The sequence below is a fragment of the Trachemys scripta genome, chromosome 1, assembly GCF_013100865.1.
Source record: "Trachemys scripta elegans isolate TJP31775 chromosome 1, CAS_Tse_1.0, whole genome shotgun sequence".
NCBI lineage: Eukaryota > Metazoa > Chordata > Testudines > Emydidae > Trachemys > Trachemys scripta.
Window position 1 is genome coordinate 149254911 of NC_048298.1, and position 22407 is coordinate 149277317.

Sequence of the window (22407 nt, forward strand, 5' to 3'; positions counted from 1 at the left end):
CGGGCAGCCCCCATGCCTCCGGACCCTGCGCTGCGGGAGCCCCGGAGGGGAAGTGCCCGGCTGGGGGCACAGAGTCCGGAGGCAAGGGGGCTGCCCGAAGCCCAAGTGCTACCGGCTTCACGGTTTGCCGGGCAGCCTCCAGACCCTGCACCCCCGGCTGGGCGCTTCCCCTCCCGGGCTCCAGCTGCGCTGGGCTAGCGCCGGCCGGGGGCACAGGGTCTGGGGGCTGCCCGGCAAACCGTGAAGCTGGTAGCACTCGGGCAGCCCTTTCCCCATGGCTGGGAGTGGGAGGGAGGAGGGGGCGGAGTTAGGGCGGGGAAGGGGGGGGGCTGGGGTGGGGCTGGGCTGGGGAAATGGGCAAGGCCAGGGCCTGTGGAGGGTCCTCTTTTTTTATTTAATAAATATGGTAACCCTAAGCTATATGCATCCGAAGAAGTGGGCTGTAGTCCACGAAAGCTTACGCTCTAATAAATTTGTTAGTCTCTAAGGTGCCACAAGTACTCCTGTTCTTTTTGAGAACACAAAAGCGGTGTCCCAGCTAGGCTTGATACTCACAGAGTTGAAAGCGTGAGCTGTACAACAGTAGGAACCCCTTTAATTGCCGGCAGTGTGTCATGGGTGAGGTGTGGTGGGGATCCTGTTTTGGTATACAGTAGGCAGCCTGGAAGCTCCATGGTTTGAACCCCATTCTTGCCAAGGTTTGTCAGTGTCCCAAGACGACACCCACTGACCACTTTGGAGAGACTCAGCTTCATCCCGGTTAACTGGTAGGCAGCGTCCAGGTCCTTTAAAGAAAGATATTATTTAGGTAGGTCTTTCTCCATCAAGATTTTGGGTTAATATTTGTATCTGTAAAAGCTTAGTAATTGATGGAAATGGAAAAGTAAATTGTTTGTTTCTAAGGCTACTGGGGATTCTAATACACCTGCAATGGATCCATTAGTAGCAGTGGGGGAAGAGGTAGCTCACAAGAGAGGTATTATGGTATGAACTTTCACTCAGGAGACAAGGGTGGATACAAATCTATGATTTTTTTTTTAATCGAATTTTTTTGATAAAATTATTTTTGAGGAAAAAACCTATCTAAAGATAGAGATATATTATAACTCAAAGATACCTCATCATGTAATAGGGATTATGAATTCTAATTCTATAACATGAGACAATATATTTATGTAATGTTTAAGAAAAGTGTTGTAAACGAGTTCCAATAGTTCATGGATTAGGGACCCAATCTTACGGGGTTCCAGGGGGCTTCTGTATAGATTATTTAGGTTAATCTTTCTACCTACCCGATGGGACTCAGTGCTAAGTCTAGAAGATACCATCAGAGATGCTTAGTTTTGCAATTCTCAAACTGTGGATGTGTGTCTCAAGATAACATGCTTGTTAACAGCAAAAATGTTTTTAAATAAATAAATATAGAGACAGGTGAGAAATAACAGACCTCAACCCTACTGTCCCTCTGCAAATCTGCATCACAGAGGAATCCCTTCTCTCTCTAAAAGGTGCAAAGTTTCAAAAAGTTCAATGAATAGAAGATTGTTGGAGGCAGAATAGATCTGGACAAGGTGAAGAAGTCTGAAGATAAATATGTGAAGGGAGGGACAGGCAGGACAAACAAAAGTGAAAATGTTTGAGCAGCATATTCCAGAAGTCTTGAGGTCTTTCTGAGTGTAGCCTTCATTCATTTGAGATCTACCATACCATTCTCTCACTAGAAGGGAAAACCAATAACGGCAGCAGGCCATAAAAGAGACCCAGTTTGGGTCTTATCTATTTCTGAGTTGTGAGGAATATGTATTAAGGTTATAACAACCAACAAGAATGCACTTTTATGTAGAAATCCATGATTAAATTGAGTCTTCCTGACTAGTGATTTAAACCATGATTTAAATCAAATCCAACCTGCAGGAGATCCTTGATCTGATCCTAATTCTGTCGCTGTGTGACCTTGGGTAAGTCACTTCATTTCCCAGTGGTGCCATCTCCTCTCCCACCCTTTGCCTGTCTTGTCTATATAGATGGTAAACTCTTCTGGACAAGAACTGTCCCTCACTGTATTTGTATAGCAGTCAGTGCAATGAGACCCATGTCTTTACTGGGGCCTCTGGGTGCCAATACAAATTATTATTATTAATATTTAGATTAGTCAAGACTAAGGAAGATTATGAGGAACTTAATCCAAGATAGTACAATGGCAGATAAAATTCTGTGTCCATAAATGCAAGGTAATGTACACTGGGAGTAATAATCTGAACTATTCACAAACATGGTAGTGGGGAGGGGAAGATTCTAAGTTAACTGTAAACACCCAGGAAAAAAGACCTGGGCAGTTCAAGGAAAACCTCTGTTCAATACATAGCTGTGGTTTAAAAAGGCGAATAAACTGACTGATAAAGGAATAGGATAACTTGGGCAGAGTTGCTGACTTGTGATTTTTAGGTATCGCAATTTGATGTAAAAAAAACAGGAGTACTTGTGGCACCTTAGAGACTAACAAATTTATTTGAGCATAAGCTTTCGTGGGCTACAGCCCACTTCATCGGACGCATAGAATGGAACATATAAGAAGAGTATATATATATATATATATATATATATATACACACACACACACACACACAGAGGATAATTAATTAAGATGACCTGTTACCTGCAGGAAAAACACTTCTGTAGTGATAATCAAGATGGTCAATTACAGACAAGAGGCGTAAGGATAGTTATCATATGGAAAAAGATTCAAGTAGTGTAATGACTCAGCCATTCCCAGTCTCTATTCAAGCCAGAGTTAATGGTATCTAATTTGCAAATCAATTCAAGCTCAGCAGTTTCTCCTTGGAGTCTGTTTTTGAAGACTTTCTGTTGCAAAACTGCCACCTTCAGGTCTATTTCTGAGTGGCCAGAGAGGTTGAAGTGTTCTCCTACTGGTTTTTGAGTGTTATGATTCCTCATGTCAGATTTGAGTCCGTTTATTCTTTTGCATAGAGACTGTCCGGTTTGGCCAATGTACATGGCAGAGGGGCACTGCTGGCACATGATGGCATATATCACATTAGTAGATGTGCAGGTGGATGAGCCCCTGATGGCATGGCTGATGTGATTAGGTCCAGTGATGGTGTCACTTGAATAGATATGTGGACAGAATTGGCATCGGGCTTTGTTGCAAGGATAGGTTCCTGGGTTAGTGTTTTTGTTGTGTGGTTGCTGGTGAGTATTTGCTTCAGGTTAGGGGGCTGTCTGTAAGCGAGGACTGGTCTGTCTCCCAAGATCTGTGAGAGTGAGGGATCATCTTTCAGGATAGGTTGTAAATCTTTGATGATGTGCAATTAATTAGCCTCTTAGAGCTGGTATGGCATCTTCTCTGTGTGTATATATATATATATATATATATATATATACACACATATATATACACACACATACACATAAACACACACACACACACACACACTCTTCTTATATGTTCCATTCTATGCATCCGATGAAGTGGGCTGTAGCCCACGAAAGCTTATGCTCAAATAAATTTGTAGTCTCTAAGGTGCCACAAGTACTCCTGTTCTTTTTACAGATACAGACTAACACAGCTATTCTGAAACAATTTGATGTGTACCCCAATATTCAATATTGATCATGAAAAAAAAATGGAATTATGCAAATCCCTTAGAATCTCAACTTTCATAGAATATCAGGGTTGGAAGGGACTTCAGGAGGTCATCTAGCCCAACCCCCTGCTCAAAGCAAGACCAACCCCCAGAGAGATTTTTACCCCAGTTCCCTAAATGGCCCCCTTAAGGATTGAACTCACAACCCTGGGTTTAGCAGGCAGCCAATGCTCAAACCACTGATCTATCCCTCCCTCTTTAAAACTTTCATTTTAAGAAGTCTATTTCTAGCCCTCCAGAAAAGAGTTTGAAAATGGGAACCCTGAAGGTTCACAACTCAGAAGACAGATGGGAACAGAACTCCCCCACATACATTTAGAGCTCGTGACTTTTAAGCCAGTCTCCTGATATGGGGGGGGGGGGGGGGAAGAGACGCAGGAATGGACATTTGAACGCGTGGGGATGACAACGCTGCAGGTGGAGCAGCCCGAGTTTCCGCCAGGCCTTGCCACGCTCTTTCGTGCGCCAGGATCTCGGGCCCTGCGCTGGAGAGGGGGGGGGGGGGGTTGCGGAACGAGCCCGTCCCGCGCTCACCCCACAGCGGCGGCTGCTGTCGCGCGGGCCGGGCCGGGCCGGGCCGGGCTCCCTGCTTGGGGCGCTGGGACCGGGCGGGGGTGTCGCAGCCCCGCTCGGGTTAACTGGCCTCGACGACCCCGTCGTGGTGACCGAGGGCGGCCGGGCCCAATGCGAGTGAGCGGCACCGAGGCGGCGGAAGAACAGACCCAGCCGCCGCAGCGCCCGAAGGGGCTGCTCCCTCCCCCCTTTACCTGGCTCGGGACAGCCGCCTCCGTCGCATAAGCGTCTCTTCCCGGGTCCAATCAGCATCCGACACGTCATCACTGAGGGACGTAAGAGATCCTTGTCGCGAGGACGGGGTAAAGGTGGCTGGGCCGTTGCCATAGAGATGCGACCCTCCCGGCGCGGTGCATTCTGGGTCTTGTAGTTCGTGCTGATCCAGGTTTCCGTGCGCCCCGTCCAATGGGGAACTCCGTTTCCCACAAGGCTCCTCTCCCCCCGTGTGGCTGAGGCGGGGTGGGGGTGAGGATGCTGCTTCTGTCCGAGCCTTGGTAATGGCCTTCCCAGCGCCAAGGTCCCAGCTCTATCGCTGGCAGCGCCTCACCACCGCGGCCAGGCCCAAGGTAACGGAGGGGGCGTGTCAACCCCCCCCTCCCCCGTGTCCCCAGCGCCCAATCCCGGAGCCTGCCCGGGGGCTCTCGCGGGGTCACCAGCAAACCCATGGGGCACCCCCGGTCACCAGCGCCCAATCGTGTTCCACCCTGGGGTCACCAGCGCCCAATCAGGGGGCTCCCTGGGTCACTGTCGGCCCCACGCGGGGCGCCCTGGCCAGCGCCTGCCAATCAGGGGACTCCTCCCCCTGCCACCCGGGGTCAGTGCTGCTCAGCAGAGGAATCTCGGGGGCAGGCAACTGGGGCCCCTTGGGATCCCTGCCCCCGGCCTCCCTGTGGCGGGTCACGCCCCAGGGTCTATGGAGGCCAAAGCCGGCAGGTGCCCCCTGGGCTTAGCTTTACCCAACTAGGGCATGTGGCCAAGCCCAGGCCTTCAGAAATCACGAGACTGGCTTAAAAATCATGAGATTTATTTTAATAGTAACAAATGTGGGTTTATTTTTCTTTGCCTTCGGGTTTCTGAGTGTTTGGGTTCACTGCAGTCATGTTTTCAAGCTTTTTTTGGCCACCATTAGGACTGGAATCCCTCATGTTTTTGAAATGAGAGCAGAGATTCCTGTATAATCACTTGACTCCAGGAGCTGGGGCTTTAAGAAAAACATGAAATATAGTGAGGCATGTGATAACATCTCAGGAGTTGGCAACACTGTCAGCCCCAAACCAATGACACGGTGGATTTTAAAAAACAAGAATGGCAATTTTTAACTGGCAGTATTATTACTGTTATTGTTATTTGAATTATAGAGGCCCTTTCCAACCAAGATCAAAGTCCCATTGTCCTAGCTGTTGCGCAGTCCCTGCTGCAAAGAGTTAACAGTGTAAATAGACAATACAGACAAAGGGTGGGATAAAAAGAAATATCTCCATTTTACAGATGGGAAACTGAGGCAAAGAGTGATTAGTTTCCAACCCTGCAAAGGTTTACAAATATACTTAATTTTAAGCATGTGAGTAGTGCCAGTGAAGTCCATAGGAAATCTGTGGCAGAGCCTGGAATTGAATCCAGATCTTAAGTCCTCATCCAGTGCTTTAACCACAAGACCGTTTGATTCAGAAATGAATGAGAAACATGGGGAGTTGTTTGAGGATGGGAGTAATATTTCTGGAGAAAGAGCACAGGCTTTTTCATTGTACTCAAGTGACTGGCTCTGGGCCTGGAAACATTAAAATGAGAGTTAAAAATGAGCAAAAAAGTATTTTGAAGTTAACATTTTGCATCTTATTTCCAGCCAAATTTTGACTCTGGTAATGTGGAGCACTGGATCAAGGTAAGGTCATTTGCAAATGAACTTGTGAAACAACAGTAATTGAGTCAGGGAACATGCAGGCTCAGTGGGATGGAAGTGGGACAGAAAGCCTTTCAGTCTTATGTTTGCATCCAGTTCAGGTTGACTGTGACAAAATGTTGGTACCATCTGATAATTGTTTGATGGATTCTAGGGAGTAAATTGATGGGTGTCTGGTTTCCCTATGTCTACAACAGGGGTTGGCAACCTTTCAGAAGTGGTGTGCCGGGTCTTCATTTATTCACTCTAATTTAAGGTTTTGCGTGCCGGTAATACATTTTAATGTTTTTAGAAGGTCTCTTTCTATAAGTCTATATTATATAACTAAACTATTGTTTGTAAAGTAAACAAGGTTTTCAAAATGTTTAAGAAGCGTCATTTAAAATTAAATTAAAATGCTGATCTTACGCCACAAGCCTGCTCAGCCCGCTCCCAGCCTGGGGTTCTGTTCACCTAGGCCGGCAGAGGGCTGATCAGGGCCTGCGGCCGGGACCCCAGACCTGGGGGTGGGGGTCAGGGGTTAGGGCAGAGGGCTGGGGTTCAGGGCAGAAGGCTGGGGTGTGTGGGGGGGGGTTCAGAGATCAGGGCAGAGGGCTGGGGGCTGTGGGGGGTGCAGGGCAGAAGGCTGGGTATGTGTTGGGGTGTGGGGGGTTCAGGGCAGAAGGCTGGGTGTGTGGGGTGTGGGAGGTTCAGGGCAGAGGGCTGGGGGGTGTGGGGCAGAAGGCTGAGTGTGTGGGGGTGCAGGGCAGAAGGCTGGGTGTGCGTTGGGGTGGAGGGGTGCAGGGCAGAGGGCTGGGAGGTGTGGGGGGTGCAGAGCAGAGGGCTGGGGGTTTGGGGGGTGCAGGGCAGAAGGCTGAGTGTGCGGGGGGTGCAGGGCAGAAGGCTGGGAGGTGTGGGGGGTGCAGGGCAGAGGGCTGTGTGTGTGTTGGGGTGTGGGGGATTCAGGGCAGAAGGCTGGGAGTATGGGGGGTGCAGGGCAGAAGGCTGAGTGTGGGGGGGGTTCAGGGCAGAGGGATGGGGCTGTGGGGGTGCAGGGCAGAAGGCTGGGTGTGTATTGGGGTGGGGGGGTTCAGGGCAGGGGGGTGGGGGGTATGCAGGGCAGAAGGCTGGGGTGCTCCCAGCCCCCTGCCCTGGGCGGCTCATGGCAGGGGGCTGGAAGGGATATGCCCTGTTCCACCCCCTTCCCCCAGGCTCCATCCCTACCTCTCTCTGTGTCTTCTACGGAGCTGTGTGCACCCTGCCGCTCTTCCCCCTCCCCCTCGCTAGGGCCATCAGCTGATTGGCGCAGGGAAGGAGAGGGGTAGGGCTGGAAAGCACCACACTGGGGGAAGAAGCGGGGGACGGGGGAAGCTTGGCTGCCGCAGAACCAAGCTTCTGCCTCCTGTCCCTGAGAGCAGTGGGCGGGGGGCTGAGTGGAGCTGGGGGCCGGGACCGCGGCAGGGAGCTGCGTGCCACTCAAAATTGGCTCACGTGCCGTAGGTTGCCGACCCCTGGTCTACAACATGCGTCTGCCACCACAGCTGGTAATCATCAACATACTAATGACTATAACTTAATTATGTATGAATCAAGTATCTTCAGACATGTCAAATGTAATAAGTCCATGAGGAATGTGAAGTTTCAAAAGAAAGCAAATTTTTGTGGCAGTCCATATTCCTTTTTGTTGTGATCCTGTTAGTACTTGGTTGAACCAGTGAGTACTTGGATAAGATGCATCCAGAAAAAATTAGCTAACTGCAGAATGTGGTTTTCATGATTCAGTAGATGGTACTGTTCATTTAGAGCCCATACTATGCCAATGTCTGGCAAGATGCACAAGGTCTCTATGCTACTGGTGGTGCCTTCTTTTGTGTGAAATGTAAATTTGAGGTCCAGACTACTAGTGATTGTTAAAAAATCCTGTGAAACTGTTTGCAAGACTGGGTGTTAAACTCAAGTATCCTGGCCAAATTCCAGTTTGGCAATTACATTCTGCTTCCCTGCATTTTCCCAGCAGTTAGGCCTGCTTACAGTATTCTGTACATCCTATCCTGCACTGTTGTGAAGTGTCACTGTGGGTTGTCAAACAGCTGCCACATTCCAAGTGACAGCAGTTGCATGCAGGTGACAGCACTTGCATGATAAGAGCTCCCCTTAACATTTTGGCATGGGCTTATAAAACACGGATCTGTCTGCCCCAGCCCTACTTATAACACATCTCTGTTCCCTGTTATCACCCTGCTATGCTAAGAGTCAGCCTGAGAATTTGGGGGAGGGATTTCATGATGGCTTAGGACATGCTTTGTTATAAAAAGCATGTGTGAGCGTGTTTAGGTCCTTCTGCTATAGAAGTGACACCCCATTGTGCTTGTTTCCTCAATCCTATTGATTGATTTATGTTTTCAATGCTATCTTCACGAGGTCTAGAAATGCATTATTTTAAAAAACAAAAGCTGAAATTTTCTGCTACCGTTTTAGCTCCTCTAACACAGAAGGGCCTGCAGCTTGGGGTCAGTGGGGGCCTGGGGTCAGTGGGGGCCTTTGGGGGCCCAGAGCGTGAAATGTTCCATAGATACAATCTGTAAAGCCCTTTGTCTTTTTTCAGGGTGAAAGGTGCTATACTGATTCAAGACTAACTATTCATTTTCAGTGATCTGAGCATCAGAAGATTTTATGTAATCCTTCTCTCCCCGCCATTATTTATCTTAAAAACAACCAAATGGGATGTGCCTAAATCTCTCTCTGTCCCAAACAAATCCACCACAGCCTCTGGCCTGAAAACAAATCTCAGAAATTTCCACCCCATGGGGTAACATTTTTGGAAAGTTGTAAGCACCTAAGGACAGGATCTGATCACGTAAGCGCTATGTCAGCCTTATCAATAGCATCATGCCCATGACACTGTAGTAATGCTTTGGGCTCCAGTCCTATATATATATATATATATATATATATATATGGATGAATCTTATTTCATACAGCTCCCTCTGAAGTCAGTGGTGCTCTGCACACATGCAGGGGTCCACTCCTCCAGAGTATCTTACAGGATCAGGACCTGGAATCTGTAGCATTTGAAACTGAATATGCGCAAGTTATAACAAATGTTTTTCTTCCCTTATTTATTTTAAAGCGAGTGGAACAAGCCTCCGAGTTTGCTGTTTCTGAAGCTTTTTCCCTTAAAAAGTCAGCTTATTCTCAAAGGCCACGTGGTCGTGTGGTGGATCTGGAAACAGTAGAGCAGCTGCAGGATCATGATGAGGCTTATGCAGAAGGTGAGTTTGAATAGCACTAGCCCAGAGCTGCTTAAAGCAACCCTATGAAATCCAACTGGGCCAATGGGTAGATTTGTGTATCACCAGTCTTTTTCAAAACCTGAGACCAAATAGAAATATTTCATAATATGGGTTAGATTTGAGCTCGTTAATCTAGAGCAGAAAGGCCTAATGAAAATCAATGGCTGGAAGCTGAAGTCAGACAATTTCAAATTAGAAATTCACATTTTTGACAGGGAGGCTGATTAACCATTGAAACAAACTACCAAGGGAAGTGGTGGATTCTCCCTGAAGTCTTCAAATCAAGACCAGATGCCTTTTTGGAAGATATGCTTTAGTCAAACACATGCTATTGAGATCCATACATGAATAACAGGCTGAAATTTTGTGTTATACAGGAGGTGGGACTAGATGACCTAAATGATCTCTTAAAATCTATGAATAATTTTATTTGATTTTTCATTCCCATTCTTTTTTTCCCCCAAATAAATAAATGTTCCTTGTGCAATGTTGCATCCCAAACCCTGCAGAACTACAAATCTGAAACTTAAATGTCTATAAGCAAAAGGGAAACTGTCTTCAATTATTTCTGCTGTCCAAAGTGAAGGAAATGCAAAAGTTAAACTGACAGTAAAAAGAGTTGGAAGCAAATTGGATTTTTATAAATATTTATTATTTTGCAGCACCTAAAAATGTGCTAGGCACAGTACTGAACAAATAGAAAGATAAGGTCTCAGAGTTCTCATTCTAATAAATTCAGAGTCAGTTCTTTCACTTGCAATAATATGAGGCACTATTAATAGCACAGATGAATAAATCTGTGTACACTCTGATTTCTGTATATAATGTCAAATGTCTCTCACAGATGGAGCAAACTCTCTGCAAGTATCTAAAATATGAAAGATGCCTTCTTTTTTTCTTCCCCTGCCTTTGTGTGTTTCTTCTTTTTACATATAGTAATCTGAGTGTTCCAGAACTGCCTGTAAGTCTTTTATCTATGCACCACAATTATAATACATAAGAATATTGATTATCTGCAGTCACCCCACCATGTTAAGAAACATACTGATAAGGAAAGTGTTAAAACTCATTTACTCCAAATATGAGGAGTCTGCACTCTCTTGTCCAAGAATGACACAGCCTCAATAAAATAAACTGACTTCTGTTTTTCTTATTGAATAAACTTTGTTATTGTTGTTGTTAAACTAAGCTAATTATAGACTGAAAGTTGGGATAAAAGGACTTGAAAGGGATTAAAAAGCCTGAGTACTTGTGTCTTTTTTGTTTTTTGAACTTTTATAGAGTGTTTAAAGAAGCCTACAAAAGGAAATTTTTGGTGGTGGTGTTTGTTTTTTTAAAAGGTTGCTTATATTTTTTCTTAGAAATATGTGGAATGCTAAGTTATATCCTCCATCGTTTTTATTGTATAACTTAGTTGCAGTACCAGAGAGACTTGGAGTGAGTGCTTTCTTAGTTCTTAATTAAAGGAGTAGGGTTTTGTATTTTTTTAAAAAAAAAAGCTTTTCTTCCAACTGTTTGTCAGGCATTTGAGTTAACTAAGTATTAGCAAAAAAACCATGGCCTCATTTCTACTACCAGACTTACATATGGTTTTAGTTTTATGCCCATATGTAGTCCTGTTGAGGCTACATGTACATATTTGCAGGATCAGGGCCTGAGTGAAAAACTAAACGTTTTAAGGAGTCAGTTAAACAAAAAACACTTCATCTATCAATCAGGTTTCACCTTATTGGTATCCATGAGGTCATGATCTTAATAGTTCTCTTGTTGTCCAGAGAGTCTTGCAGGAGAAACAGACTAGACAATTTCTAATGCATATAACACAAAGAGAAATAAAAAAAACCCTCCACCTTTCAAGCCTACTCACATATCAAGAATGGGAGAGGTGGGAAAGCACCAACCCAATGAGTTTTTCCTTTACAGATCACCCTTCAGTCATTTTAAACAAACTGCATAGCACATTGCATAACGATCCTAAGAGGACAGAGTTTTGCCGTCCTACACTTACTGTGATATTTCTAATCCTAGTAAAACCCTTGATTCCTTTCTCCCTGTAGCCCAGGAGCTGCTCAATGATTGGATGAATTCCAAACTGAGACTGGAGCTAGAAAGTGACCAAGAAGAGAATGTTGGCGATGCTGCTGCTGACTCTACCCCTGCTGAAGAGGCCCCTGCTGGCTTTCTGAAGTACGAGAGGTTTGATGGTGAGAGCACAACAAAACGTTTCTTAACTTATTTTTAAAGACTGTTTGGGAATAACAGTGGTTAGTTCATAGGCTTGAAAGCCAGGAGTCATGTACATACCAAAGTAATAGTCTCCTTAGGAACAACCGGGGTCAGTAGAGCCCTTGGTTTTTCCCAGCTCTGACATTAACTTGCTGTGTGACATTACAGAAATAAGCCTAAAACTCTTTGTGCTTCATTTTCTCCTTATGTAAAATGGAGATAATATTTCCCTAAATCAGAAGGGCTATAAGGCTTGTAAAATTTGTGCAACAGTTTGAGATCCTCAGATGCAGGGCAGTAAAGATTGGGAAAGTATTATCATCATCATCTAAACATAGTGAATTTGAGACTGCTTTAGATTCTTGAGGCTAAATGGAGTGCAAGCAATATGGCTTCTTTCATCAGGATTACATTCACAAACTGGGCAGTTTTCTGTTTAATCAGTTTATGCTTGATGGCGTTAGGCTCTGGGGTTTGTTAATTACAAACTAGTGTGAGATGATCTGGATTCTTTGTTATAGATTTGTGTGGTTATCTGGAAAAAGAAATGGAAAGTACCACTGTTCAGGATTTTCTGCAGCATCTTCTGCAAAATGAAGTGGTAGACAGTGGGATATTGGAAGACCTCAGGATTGAAGAAATCAAGGAAAAGAAAAAAACAAGGGACCCACGAATTACCATGGAGCTAAGACACAAGCAGGTGAGGAAAAGGCAGTACATTGAAGCTGATATGAGGAAACACTCTTTTTATGTAACATATTAACTTGTGGAACTCATTGCCACATGATATAATTGATGCAAACAGATTAGGACAGTTCTCAAAAGGTTTAGGCATTTCTGTGAATGAGGATAGCATTTGCACTAGCTCAGGGCTGTAATATCCATTTCCAACATGGATCTGTGCACTCCAGGGATGGACAGCAAGTAACTGTTCTTTGCTAGCCTCCCTGCTCAAGTCAGGAGTAAGCAGAGTGCTAATTGCATCTCCCTATTCAGTAACCAACTTCTTAAGCATTAAGGTCTAATCCTGCTGTTAGTACTCATCTCACAGACCTGGGCAAATGGGTGGGGGAAGAAATCCTTTACCCAGGCTGCAAAGTGGCTATGTAGCTGTTCTACTGGGCAATTTTAGCCTATTTGCTGAAGTGTCCCTCTATCCTGCCATTTACCTGGCCCTTTTATGACAGTGCACACAGAGGACCGCACAGCGTGGGGCTCTGTTCTACATATGGGATGCTGCTTTCACATCACCCTGCCTCTAATCCAGCCCTCCATTTGAGCTGTGGAGCACTGATGTAGGGTCCGGGCCCTAGAAATCATATGCAACTTATACAGTTGTCCTGTAGGCTTAGTACAAGAGATTCACAGATAGCTACAGTGTCCATCATACTCTGATTTCAGTCATTTTTGGGGGAGGGGGGAAAATGTTCAGTCATTTCTGATGCTGTCTCAAAACCAGATGATTTTTAATGCTTCACCTTGCAATGGCATCAAAGGGAGTCTGTCCTACAGTTTTAAACCTCCTGTGCTCTGGGGCTGTGTGCCCCAGTTACTGGTCTGGTGGCCTTTGTTGTGCTTCTGCCACTATCTATTTCAAATTGTTCTTGCTCTGAAAGGCCGTCTACATTCTGCTTATGCTTTAAAAAAAAATTTAAAAATGAGAGGGTAGCACTGGTGGAAGCTACAAGACTGATAGCCCAAAATGCTGATGTCTTCATAAATCCACAGAAGAGTGTACACCACAGGCAGCAGGGCAAGCTTTCCCCACCAAAATACCTCAGTCCTGCCCTAGGAGTTCCTTAGCAGTGTTCGGCTCTCGATTTCTGGACGTAGAATCCAGAAGGAACCATTGTGATCATCCAGTCTGATCTCCTGTCTAACACAGGTCATAGGACTTCTCTGAATGAATTCCTGCTTCAAGTCCAATAGCTGTGCTTAAACTAGAGCACATCTTTTAGAAAAACATCTAGTGGTGATTTAAAAGTTTCCTGTAGTGGAGAATTCAACACACCTCTGGAAACACGTTCCAGTGGTTAATTACCCTGACTGTTAAAAATGTGTGCCTTATTTCTAGTCTGAGTTTGTGTAGCTTCGACTCAGATCGCATTAGCCCTTTGGGCCACAGCATCACCCTGAGAGGTCATGTTCCCACCATGACCCCCAAGTTATAGCAGCATCTGCGAGTAAAGCTTTCTACCATCTCTGCTGGATTAGCAAGCTCCGTTCCATGCTGGTGGATGAAGACCTGGTCTCAGTTATTCATGCCTCTGTCACTTCACAGCTGGATGACACTAATGCAGTATAACTGGGCTTGAAGCCTCAGCCCTTAGGAAACTCCAACTAGTACAGAACGCTGCAGCACATCTCCTTAGCACACAGGCTACTGTGAGCAAATCAAGCCCGTCTCCCTCCTCTCTCTACACTGACTTCCCATAGACTCTTGAATCAAGTGCAAGGACTCAGTCCTCAACTTCAAAGCACTCCATGGCCTGGGCCCAGGATATCTAAAAAATCGTCTAACACTTTGGGACGATTACCATGGTCAACAACTACACTCCTCTGGCACAATGGAACTCTCAAGACCAAAAGTAAAGTTTGTCGGCGTGGGAGACAGAACTTTCTCTGGGACTGTTGAATGGACTCACCCAGGAACTAAGAACTATCGCAAACTTCACCACTTTCTGCTCCAAGTGCAAGGTGTAGTTCTTTGACCTTGCCTTCTCTAATATAAACACATAGCAATGGGTACATTTAATTAAAAAAAAAATTATACCAGAACAAGACACTTCACTGCACACACATTTTCCCCCAGAGGAGAGGATGACAGAAGTGAAGTCATGTTGCTTAATGCACAACTGGAAGGTGCTCAGATGTTATGGCAATGAATGCAGTATAAAAACCTATATAGACTAGAATAAAAGTCTTTTTCTGAGTACCTACTTACCGGGATAGAATCCCCACATCCTACAAATATGACCTCCGCTCTGTTTCTTGGTATGTGACCTTACATTTGGATATATTAAAACGTGTTTGCTTGTGCCCAGCTATCCAAATTGCTCTATAGCTGTGGCCCATCCTCTTCATTATTTACCATTCTGACAGTTTGTGTATTAATCTGCAAATTTATCAGTAATGATTTTATGTTTTCTTTTAGGTCATTGATAAGAGTGTTAAATAGTGTAGGGTGAAGAACCAATTGATGCAGGACTCCACTAGAAACACCTGCTCAATGATGAACCCTGATTACAGTTACCTTTTAGGCACATTTTAAGTCATTTAATGGGTGCCATATTGATTTTGCACTTTTCTGTTTTCTTAATTAAAATGTCATATGGTACCAAGTAAAAGGCCTTACAGAAGTCGAAGTATATTACACTAGGGGGCTCACACTCTGTCTGTAGGTCGACCTTATTGCACACCACAGACTCCCCTTGCATGCCTCCATTCTGTCCCACAAGCTCCCTGAGTGCCACTTTCCCATCCCCCCTCTATTTCAAGGACTCCCTGACACCCTCTACCCTTCCTTGCCCCCACACCAGGCCCTCCATTCTCCCACCATGCTAGGGGCTCTTGGGTTCCAGCTGAAGGGCTGTTTAATTGCAGGATAGACTTTCTGGCTGGGGTTGCAGCCCAACCTCTGGGACCTGCACTGCAATTAAACAGGCCCTTAGGCTGAGCCCAAGTCAACTGGCACAGGCTAGCCATGGATGTCTAATTGCAGTGAAAATATACACTGTGTATCTCTCCTTTTTCTCCTTCCCAAAGTACCTTTCTTCCTCCCAGAATGGAAGGGATGGGTGCACAGCTGCTGTCTTCCCCACCCCATGGAGCAGGCTTTGAGGAGACTGGAAGGAAGTCTCCTTTTCTTTCCTCTCCCTCTGGCTGAGCATCCATCCCAAAGCTGTTCCACAGCTCTCAGCAGGAAGAGTAGTTATTTCTCAAGGTGCCAGCATGTTAAATTCTCTTGGGAGGACAGGCAGAGTTGAGATGGGGTGGTGTTATGCAGGTCTATAGACCATTGCAGAGGTGCTTGAAGCTGTGGCTGTGCTAAAGAGATGGTAGGGGCTCCATATGTCTTCCATTTTCCCCTTTTTGGTTTTCCTGATTTTCCTTCAGAAGCAGTAGGGTTCTGCCCATTGATGCCTAGAACACTTGCATAAATTTTGGAATTGATCATTATTGCATTACATATATGCAAACACAGAAATGTCATTAAGTTGAGTGCAGTGTTGTAGCTGTGTTGATCCCAGAATATTAGACAGACAAGGTGTGTGACAAGGTTTATTGGACCAACTTCTATTGATGAGAAGTTGAGCTTACACAGAGCTTTATTGAGTTTACACAGAGCTCTTCTTCAGGTCTGAGCTCTGTGTAAGTGCGAAAGTTTGCCCCTCTCACCAACAGAAGTTGGTTCAAAAAAATATTGCCTCACCCATCTTGTCTCTCTCAAGAAAGTTGAGTGTATGGCCTCACAAGCTCTGCCCGTCAATACAACTACCTTTATCAACCAAACTTGTAACCCTCCAGGATGATCAAGTTAATTTGACAAGATCTGTTTTGCATAAACCCTTGTTGATTGGCATGAATGATATTACTCTCTTAACACTTTATTAATGGAGTCCCATATCAACCATTCCATTACTTTGCCTGGAATAGGTGTCAGGCTGACAGGCCTATAATTAGTCAGGTCATTCCATTTACCCTTTTTAAATATTGGCACAACGTTCGCTTTCTTCCAGTTCTCTTAAACTACTCCAGATTTCTATGACTTATTAAAAATCAACATTAAAGATCCAGAAAGTTCCTCAAACTTGGATGCAAGTTATCTTATGTTGTATCATATTCCTTATGTTTCTGATATACTTAAAAATATTCTTTACTATCCTTAACTGTTAATATGCCATAGATTTCGCTGTGTATACTTTTGCTTCCCTTACCAATTTTCTACAGTTCTTAGCCTTTAATGTGTTATATTCATTTCTGTCAACTTCTCCTTTTTTCCATTTGTTGCATGTAGTATCTCTTTATTGCTGCTTTCACTTTCCCTCAAAGTCAAATGAGGCTTTTGGGGCATCTGGTAGAATGGTCTGAGGCAGTTCCTGTTATCATTCACTGTTTTCTGTTTAAATTCTTCCTCCCAGCTGACTTGTTTCATAATTGTTTTCAGCTTTCTGAAATTGGTCCTATTAAAGCACCGTGTGTGTGTGTGTGTGTGTGTGTGTGTATGTGTATAAGTAATCCCAGAGTATCCACGCAGAGGTCACTCAATTAGGGTGAACTGCAAAGAATGGGCAAGACAATTCCCCAAAGCGGGTGGATATTCCAATACTTAGATTTACCAAAGCAGCACAAAACAGCTTCTATAATACCTTACTGGTTACCCAGAAACAAACAGCTCAGTTCCCTTAAAGCAACCCAGCCTCAGGCGTCCATCCAGACACCCAAGTCAAATATGATGAGGATTACTGAAAATCTTATTCATCATATAAGAAAGTTCTACCAATCCCAAAAGATAGGACACATTACCTCCCAGGTTAATTAATATTCCAGATCTTACCCAAATACACGCTTACAGCCAATTCTTATTAACTAAACTAAAATTTATTAAAAAAGAAGAGAGTATTGGTTAAAAGATCAATATACATACAGATATGAGTACAATTCTGAGATCAGTTTCATAGTAGAGATGGTGAGCTTTGTCGTTGCAAAGAGTTCTTTCAGAATTAGTCCATAGGTTATAGTCCAATGTTCATATTCAGGGTGAACCAGATTAGGACTGGAGATCTCAGCTTTTTGGCTTAAGCATCCCCTGCATGAAGCATCAAGCAGATCTGAGATAAAAAGGATCAGGATCTAAGGGATCTTTATACAGTTCCAGGCTTTCTCTTGACAGGTCGGAGTCCTTAGGCGAACAATAGGCAATTATGGAGACTTTGAAACCCATTTCCTAAGCATTGCGGGTAATTAGCTGCATGGATTAACATAAGGCAATTACTTGTTTTCCACCATTCGCAGGTGATTTGCTATACATTTCAAAGAGAGATGAATACAGCGATACCCTATGTTTTCAGTTCATTTAAATGTTAAGATTTCCTTTTGATCTCTGAATTAACAGAATACATCATAGACAGGGACTGTTTGATCGCATTGTTAACCTCCAACAATATATATGTAAACACACAAAAACACAAACATTATCTACCAATATGTTCCTAAAGGTTGAACTTGGGTCAAATAGCCTGCAAGCTGCTTAACACTTTCTGGCCATGCGTCACATTTTGTATAAGATTTGTTGCAATTATATAACAGTGGTAGTAACAATGATTTGAATGGTCGTGCTCTAATCAGATAACGTCACAGTGTATATACAGACATATACACACACTACTGGTTGGGATTTTACTCTGTGAACACAAGTGTAATCAAGTCATGATCACTTGCACCTAAGCAATAACTAATTTTCACTAGCTCTGTTCAGAATTTGACTCCTTTGATAAGACTACCACCAAGGGAGATCATGACACTGATTCAGATATTTGATTACATCAGTTTTATACTGGTATAACTCCACTGACTTCAGAAGCATTAATCCTGATCCCCTGTGACAGAGGTGCCATCCCTGTAACCCTCTTATGACATGATATGGTGCTGCAGCCGTTCTGCTTCAGTTTCCCCAACAGAGTTTAGCACTCTTCAGTTAAGAATGTGGCTTAGCCCTACAGCCAAGTCACTGAGGGAGTTTTAACACTTTCCAGGGGTGGCAGAGTCCTCAAGTCAAAGTCCAACATAAATACAAACCAAAAGAACCTTCAGCCCATTGGGCTCAGCATACAGCCCCATTGCTTTCAGGCTGACCCCAGCTGCAGCAGCTTGCCTTAATGCCCAAAGAGGATGGATCTGCACTGTTCTCAGTGGTAGCAGATGACAGAATAAGGAGCAATGGTCTCAAGTTGCAGTGGGGAAGGTTTAGGATGGATATTAGGAAAACCTTTTTCACTAGCAGGGTGGTGAAGCACTGGAATGGGTTACCTAGGGAGGTGGTGGAATCTCCTTCCTTAGAGGTTTTTAAGGTCAGGCTTGACGAAGCCCTGGCTGGGATGATTTAGTTGGGGATTGGTCCTGCTTTGAGCAGGGGGTTGGACTAGATGACCTCCTGAGGTCTCTTCCAACCCTGATATTCTATGATTCTATGTTTAAATCACAGTCAGGATCAGGCCTATCCTCCCACAGGGAAGCTCTAGCAGACCATAGCCTCCAATCAGCTCCTGGCTACAACCAGGCTTCTCACACAATACAGAAGCTGCCATTCTGCTTCCCTCTTTTTAAACTCCTCTTTCAAAGCCTGACTCAAGAACAAGTGTAGCAGGGCGGGGTTCATTGTAGACACTGCAGCTTGTTAACCCCTTCCTGGCCAGTATGGGGTTCACATACCCCATCCCACTCCCCCAATAGTGTGCCTAAGAACACAATCATATCCAGTTAATGCCAAATATAGAGATGATAGCTTCTTTATTATCATCATCATCACACCCCAGAAGCCCCAGCCAGGGACCAGGACCCCACTGTGCTAGGTACTATACAAACACTGAACAAACAGACAATCCGTGCCCCACAGAACTTACAGTCTAAGTGTAGGACAAGAGATAGGTGGAATTGGACCAATCAATGGGGGAGTACAATGAAAGAATGAGATTTTGTGTGGTGTGGCCATCTGTGTATTGGCAACCTGATTGAGATCCACCCTCTCAGTTCAAAGAGACTCCCAGAAGCCTTTCTTCAGATGATATAACTCTTGTCACTACTGCTGCCTTGACTCATTGCTGTGTCTTGATTCCCAGGTTAAAGAAAACTGTTTAAGGCGTCAGAAGGACCTAGAGCTCCAGAGACGAGAAAAGACCCTGAAAAAATTAGCCCTGGCTGAGGCCAAGCATCGAGTGCAGGAGGAGAACAAAAGGCAGGCTCTGAAGGCCAGGAAGGAGGAGGAGGAGATCCAGCGGGAGATGGTGAAGCTGCGGAAGGAGATGGCAGAGAAGAGGCACATCATGGGAGAAGCACGAAGAATGTAAAATGGGGTGGGGAGGGAGAGTGGAACTCAAGCTCCATCTAGTCATTTGGGCTACAGGGCCTATGAACCCCAAATGATAGGGAATTTCTTCAGTCGTCAGCTTCTGGCTGCAGTGAGCTCTCTAAAAATAGAAGACAGGGTAGTTTCAAAGGAAATCTGCCTCCTGGGGCCCTGACCTCTCATAACGTATATATTTTTAAATGACTAATCCTGGAGGCAGCGTCATTTCTGTCTCTAGTTACATTACTGTCTCTAGTTATTTCACAGAAGCTGACAGATTGAAAGAAGGAATCAAATGCCGACATCTATCACCTTGTACACGTCAAAACTCTGGCATTTAAAATTGGAGACATCCTCTCTTTAGAGGGGGAAAGAACATGCCTGTCCAATGGAGCTCAAAGCTCTGCAGAGGCAGAGTCTTTGCTTCTGCTGAGCTTAGTAGCTCCATAGGGCTCATACCTTCCACAGTGCTGCAGTCCCCAGGGGGCACTGCGATGGCCACTTATCTCCATAGGCATCTATGAGATCCTAGTTATCCATATGTACTTTCTTGACATCCCAATTCCCTCTTACTGCTGTTTACTGGAACCCCTTCCTGACTGTGTTGAATTTGTGTAGCTCATGGGCACTGGGCACCCAAATCCCAATGCTACCCCTGTTCTCTATAAAGGCTGGGCTTCAATAGCTATCATCTGTCAAAGCTACAGAGGTCATTCTCACAGGATTGGTTCGGAAGGGGGTGAGACCCATACTGAAGTACTCCCTTTATTTACTGTCTACCTTTGGTTCTTGGTGTTTGTCTTACTTGCAGAGAGAGGAAGAGGCAAGAATTAGAAAAAGCTCAGAAATTGGCAGCGGTGGGCCTGTCTCACACTACACCAAAGCCCCGGAAGCAGGAGAAAGAGGAGAAACAAAGGAGATTACAAGAGCTGCTGAGCAAGATTCACAGTGAAAACCAGAGAGTGAGCATCATCCTCCTGTATTTAGCACTCTGAGCCAAATTCTGCCCTCAGCTATGTGCTCACACAACTCTCACTGAAGTCAAAAGCCCTGGCTGCCAGGCCTTCTGCCTCCTCCTGAGTGTCCTGTGTAGGGAGAGTAAGATAAAAGATCCACTGAGAGAGAAAGAAGAGAATGGCTTGGGGAACTGTTTCCTAGTGGTTAGAACAGGGAACTGGGAGCAAGGGACTCCTCAATCCTAATCCTTATTCTGTTGCTGGGTGTCCACGGGCAAGTCACTTAATGTTTCTCAGTTTCTCCAGTGGGGCTTCAAAGGGACTTGTGGGTAAAACTTTGCTGTTGGAGCAGTTGTGGGCAGAGAGCAGCCCAGTGTGATAGATCAAGCAGACACACAGAGGGTGCCTTGAAAAACTCATGTTGAGATCCTCACCCCCAGTCCAGCCCTTCAGCACCAAGTAAAGGTCTAAACTGGTATAAAGGGGCCCTAAAAGACCCACTTCTGCTATAAGCACTGTGGAGCCAGCCATAGGGCTGTCCTTTGAGGACTCCCTCATTCCTTGGCATAGGAAAGGTTGGGAGCAGGCTGAGGCAGGCCAGGGGGTGGGGCCACAGCATGTGCGGTTGTGGAGATTCCATGAAGCACTGTGGCCCCTTGGGGAAGCTCCGAGAGCAGTGGTGGGCAACCTGTAGCACGCGAGCCGCACGTGGCCCATCTGGGTAATCTGATTGCAGGCCACGAGACATTTTGCTGACAACTGTCTGCAGCTACGGCCCCTCGCAGCTCCCAGTGGCCATGGTTCGCTGTTGGACATATGCCCTGAGCACTTTCTCCCACCCCTCATAATTCAGAAAAATAATCCAGGACAGGAATGTTGACTGGCCATGAAGTTTCAGGTTTCCTGCAATGGCACATAATAAACCTGTCTCCTCACTTCTTAATGTCAAGTTATAGTTTTAGGTGATGCAACTTGGTTAAAACAGCCAATAGGAAACAATCTGTCTTACAGACTTGCCTGCCAAGACCAAATACACTTTGTCTCATGAAACACAGATGCAGGCACAGGAACTTCTATATGTTTCCCCAGACATTTCCCTTGCCGTTTCTGCTAACTGTCAAAGACAGAGTTTGCAGAGTGGAAGGGAAAGTCTCAAACAGCAAGACAAAGTCTGTGCTAAAAATTTAGGTTTATTAAACATGTGGAAATGAAAAGACCCTTTTGTATTGAACACCCTATAGAGTGAGTAAACATTATAAGGAATAAGGTTCCTCGTGGGGCAGCATGAATGACCCCATAATATATTTTTAATTAATATAGAAGGAATCATCACTTACATCATATATACCTTAAGCACATTTAATACAGAAGAATCCCATAGCACTCAAATTGAGAAGCCCGCTATCCCAAAGGATCACTTTGTCTATAACTCAAATGCTACTGGTGCTGGAGGGAATGTGCACAGCAACATTACACCACAATTTAAGACAGGGAGCGAAGAGTCTAAATGAAACTACAGGGGGATTTATGACTGGTATAATCTGAGCTGTACATTTTCAAGGGCAGAAACTACAGCTGAGCAGAGATAAGCAATAATGAATCCTTCATTATTAACTTAAGTAGCTAGCGTGGTGACATTTTGTCCTCTTCATAATTCTCTGTTTGGATTTCCATGTCTGAGAATGTTGATGCAATTAATACAGTACATTATGCCAGAAGAGGAACAGCTGAGGAATTGTTATGAGCTGAC

The 22407-nt window shown here is 44.8% G+C and overlaps 2 protein-coding genes across 8 annotated transcripts in view; one reads left to right on the top strand and one right to left on the bottom strand.

Annotated features, from left to right (window-relative positions):
* The window catches only part of QTRT2 (queuine tRNA-ribosyltransferase accessory subunit 2), a 21061-nt gene extending 16536 nt beyond the window's left edge, over positions 1-4525 (bottom strand). For 2 of the 5 annotated variants that reach the window (XM_034789141.1, XM_034789114.1), the window contains exons 1-2: positions 4433-4525; positions 556-785 (exon numbers count right to left, since the gene is read on the bottom strand). In XM_034789141.1, coding sequence (XP_034645032.1) covers positions 556-688 — 133 coding nt within the window. In that variant the 5' untranslated portion in view covers positions 689-785; positions 4433-4525. Of the gene's footprint in view, positions 1-555; positions 786-1908; positions 2418-4199; positions 4220-4432 lie in introns of those variants that run through there. The other 3 variants (XM_034789133.1, XM_034789124.1, XM_034789150.1) reach the window with 3 other exon arrangements.
* Positions 4526-4647: 122 nt separating this feature from the next.
* CCDC191 (coiled-coil domain containing 191) overlaps positions 4648-22407 on the top strand; it is a 47727-nt gene continuing 29967 nt past the window's right edge. The window contains exons 1-7 of one of the 3 annotated variants that reach the window (XM_034789101.1): positions 4648-4804; positions 6082-6120; positions 9248-9389; positions 11468-11614; positions 12158-12336; positions 19475-19698; positions 20513-20663. In XM_034789101.1, coding sequence (XP_034644992.1) covers positions 4736-4804; positions 6082-6120; positions 9248-9389; positions 11468-11614; positions 12158-12336; positions 19475-19698; positions 20513-20663 — 951 coding nt within the window. In that variant the 5' untranslated portion in view covers positions 4648-4735. The remainder of the gene's footprint in view (positions 4805-6081; positions 6121-9247; positions 9390-11467; positions 11615-12157; positions 12337-19474; positions 19699-20512; positions 20664-22407) is intronic. The other 2 variants (XR_004648089.1, XM_034789087.1) reach the window with 2 other exon arrangements.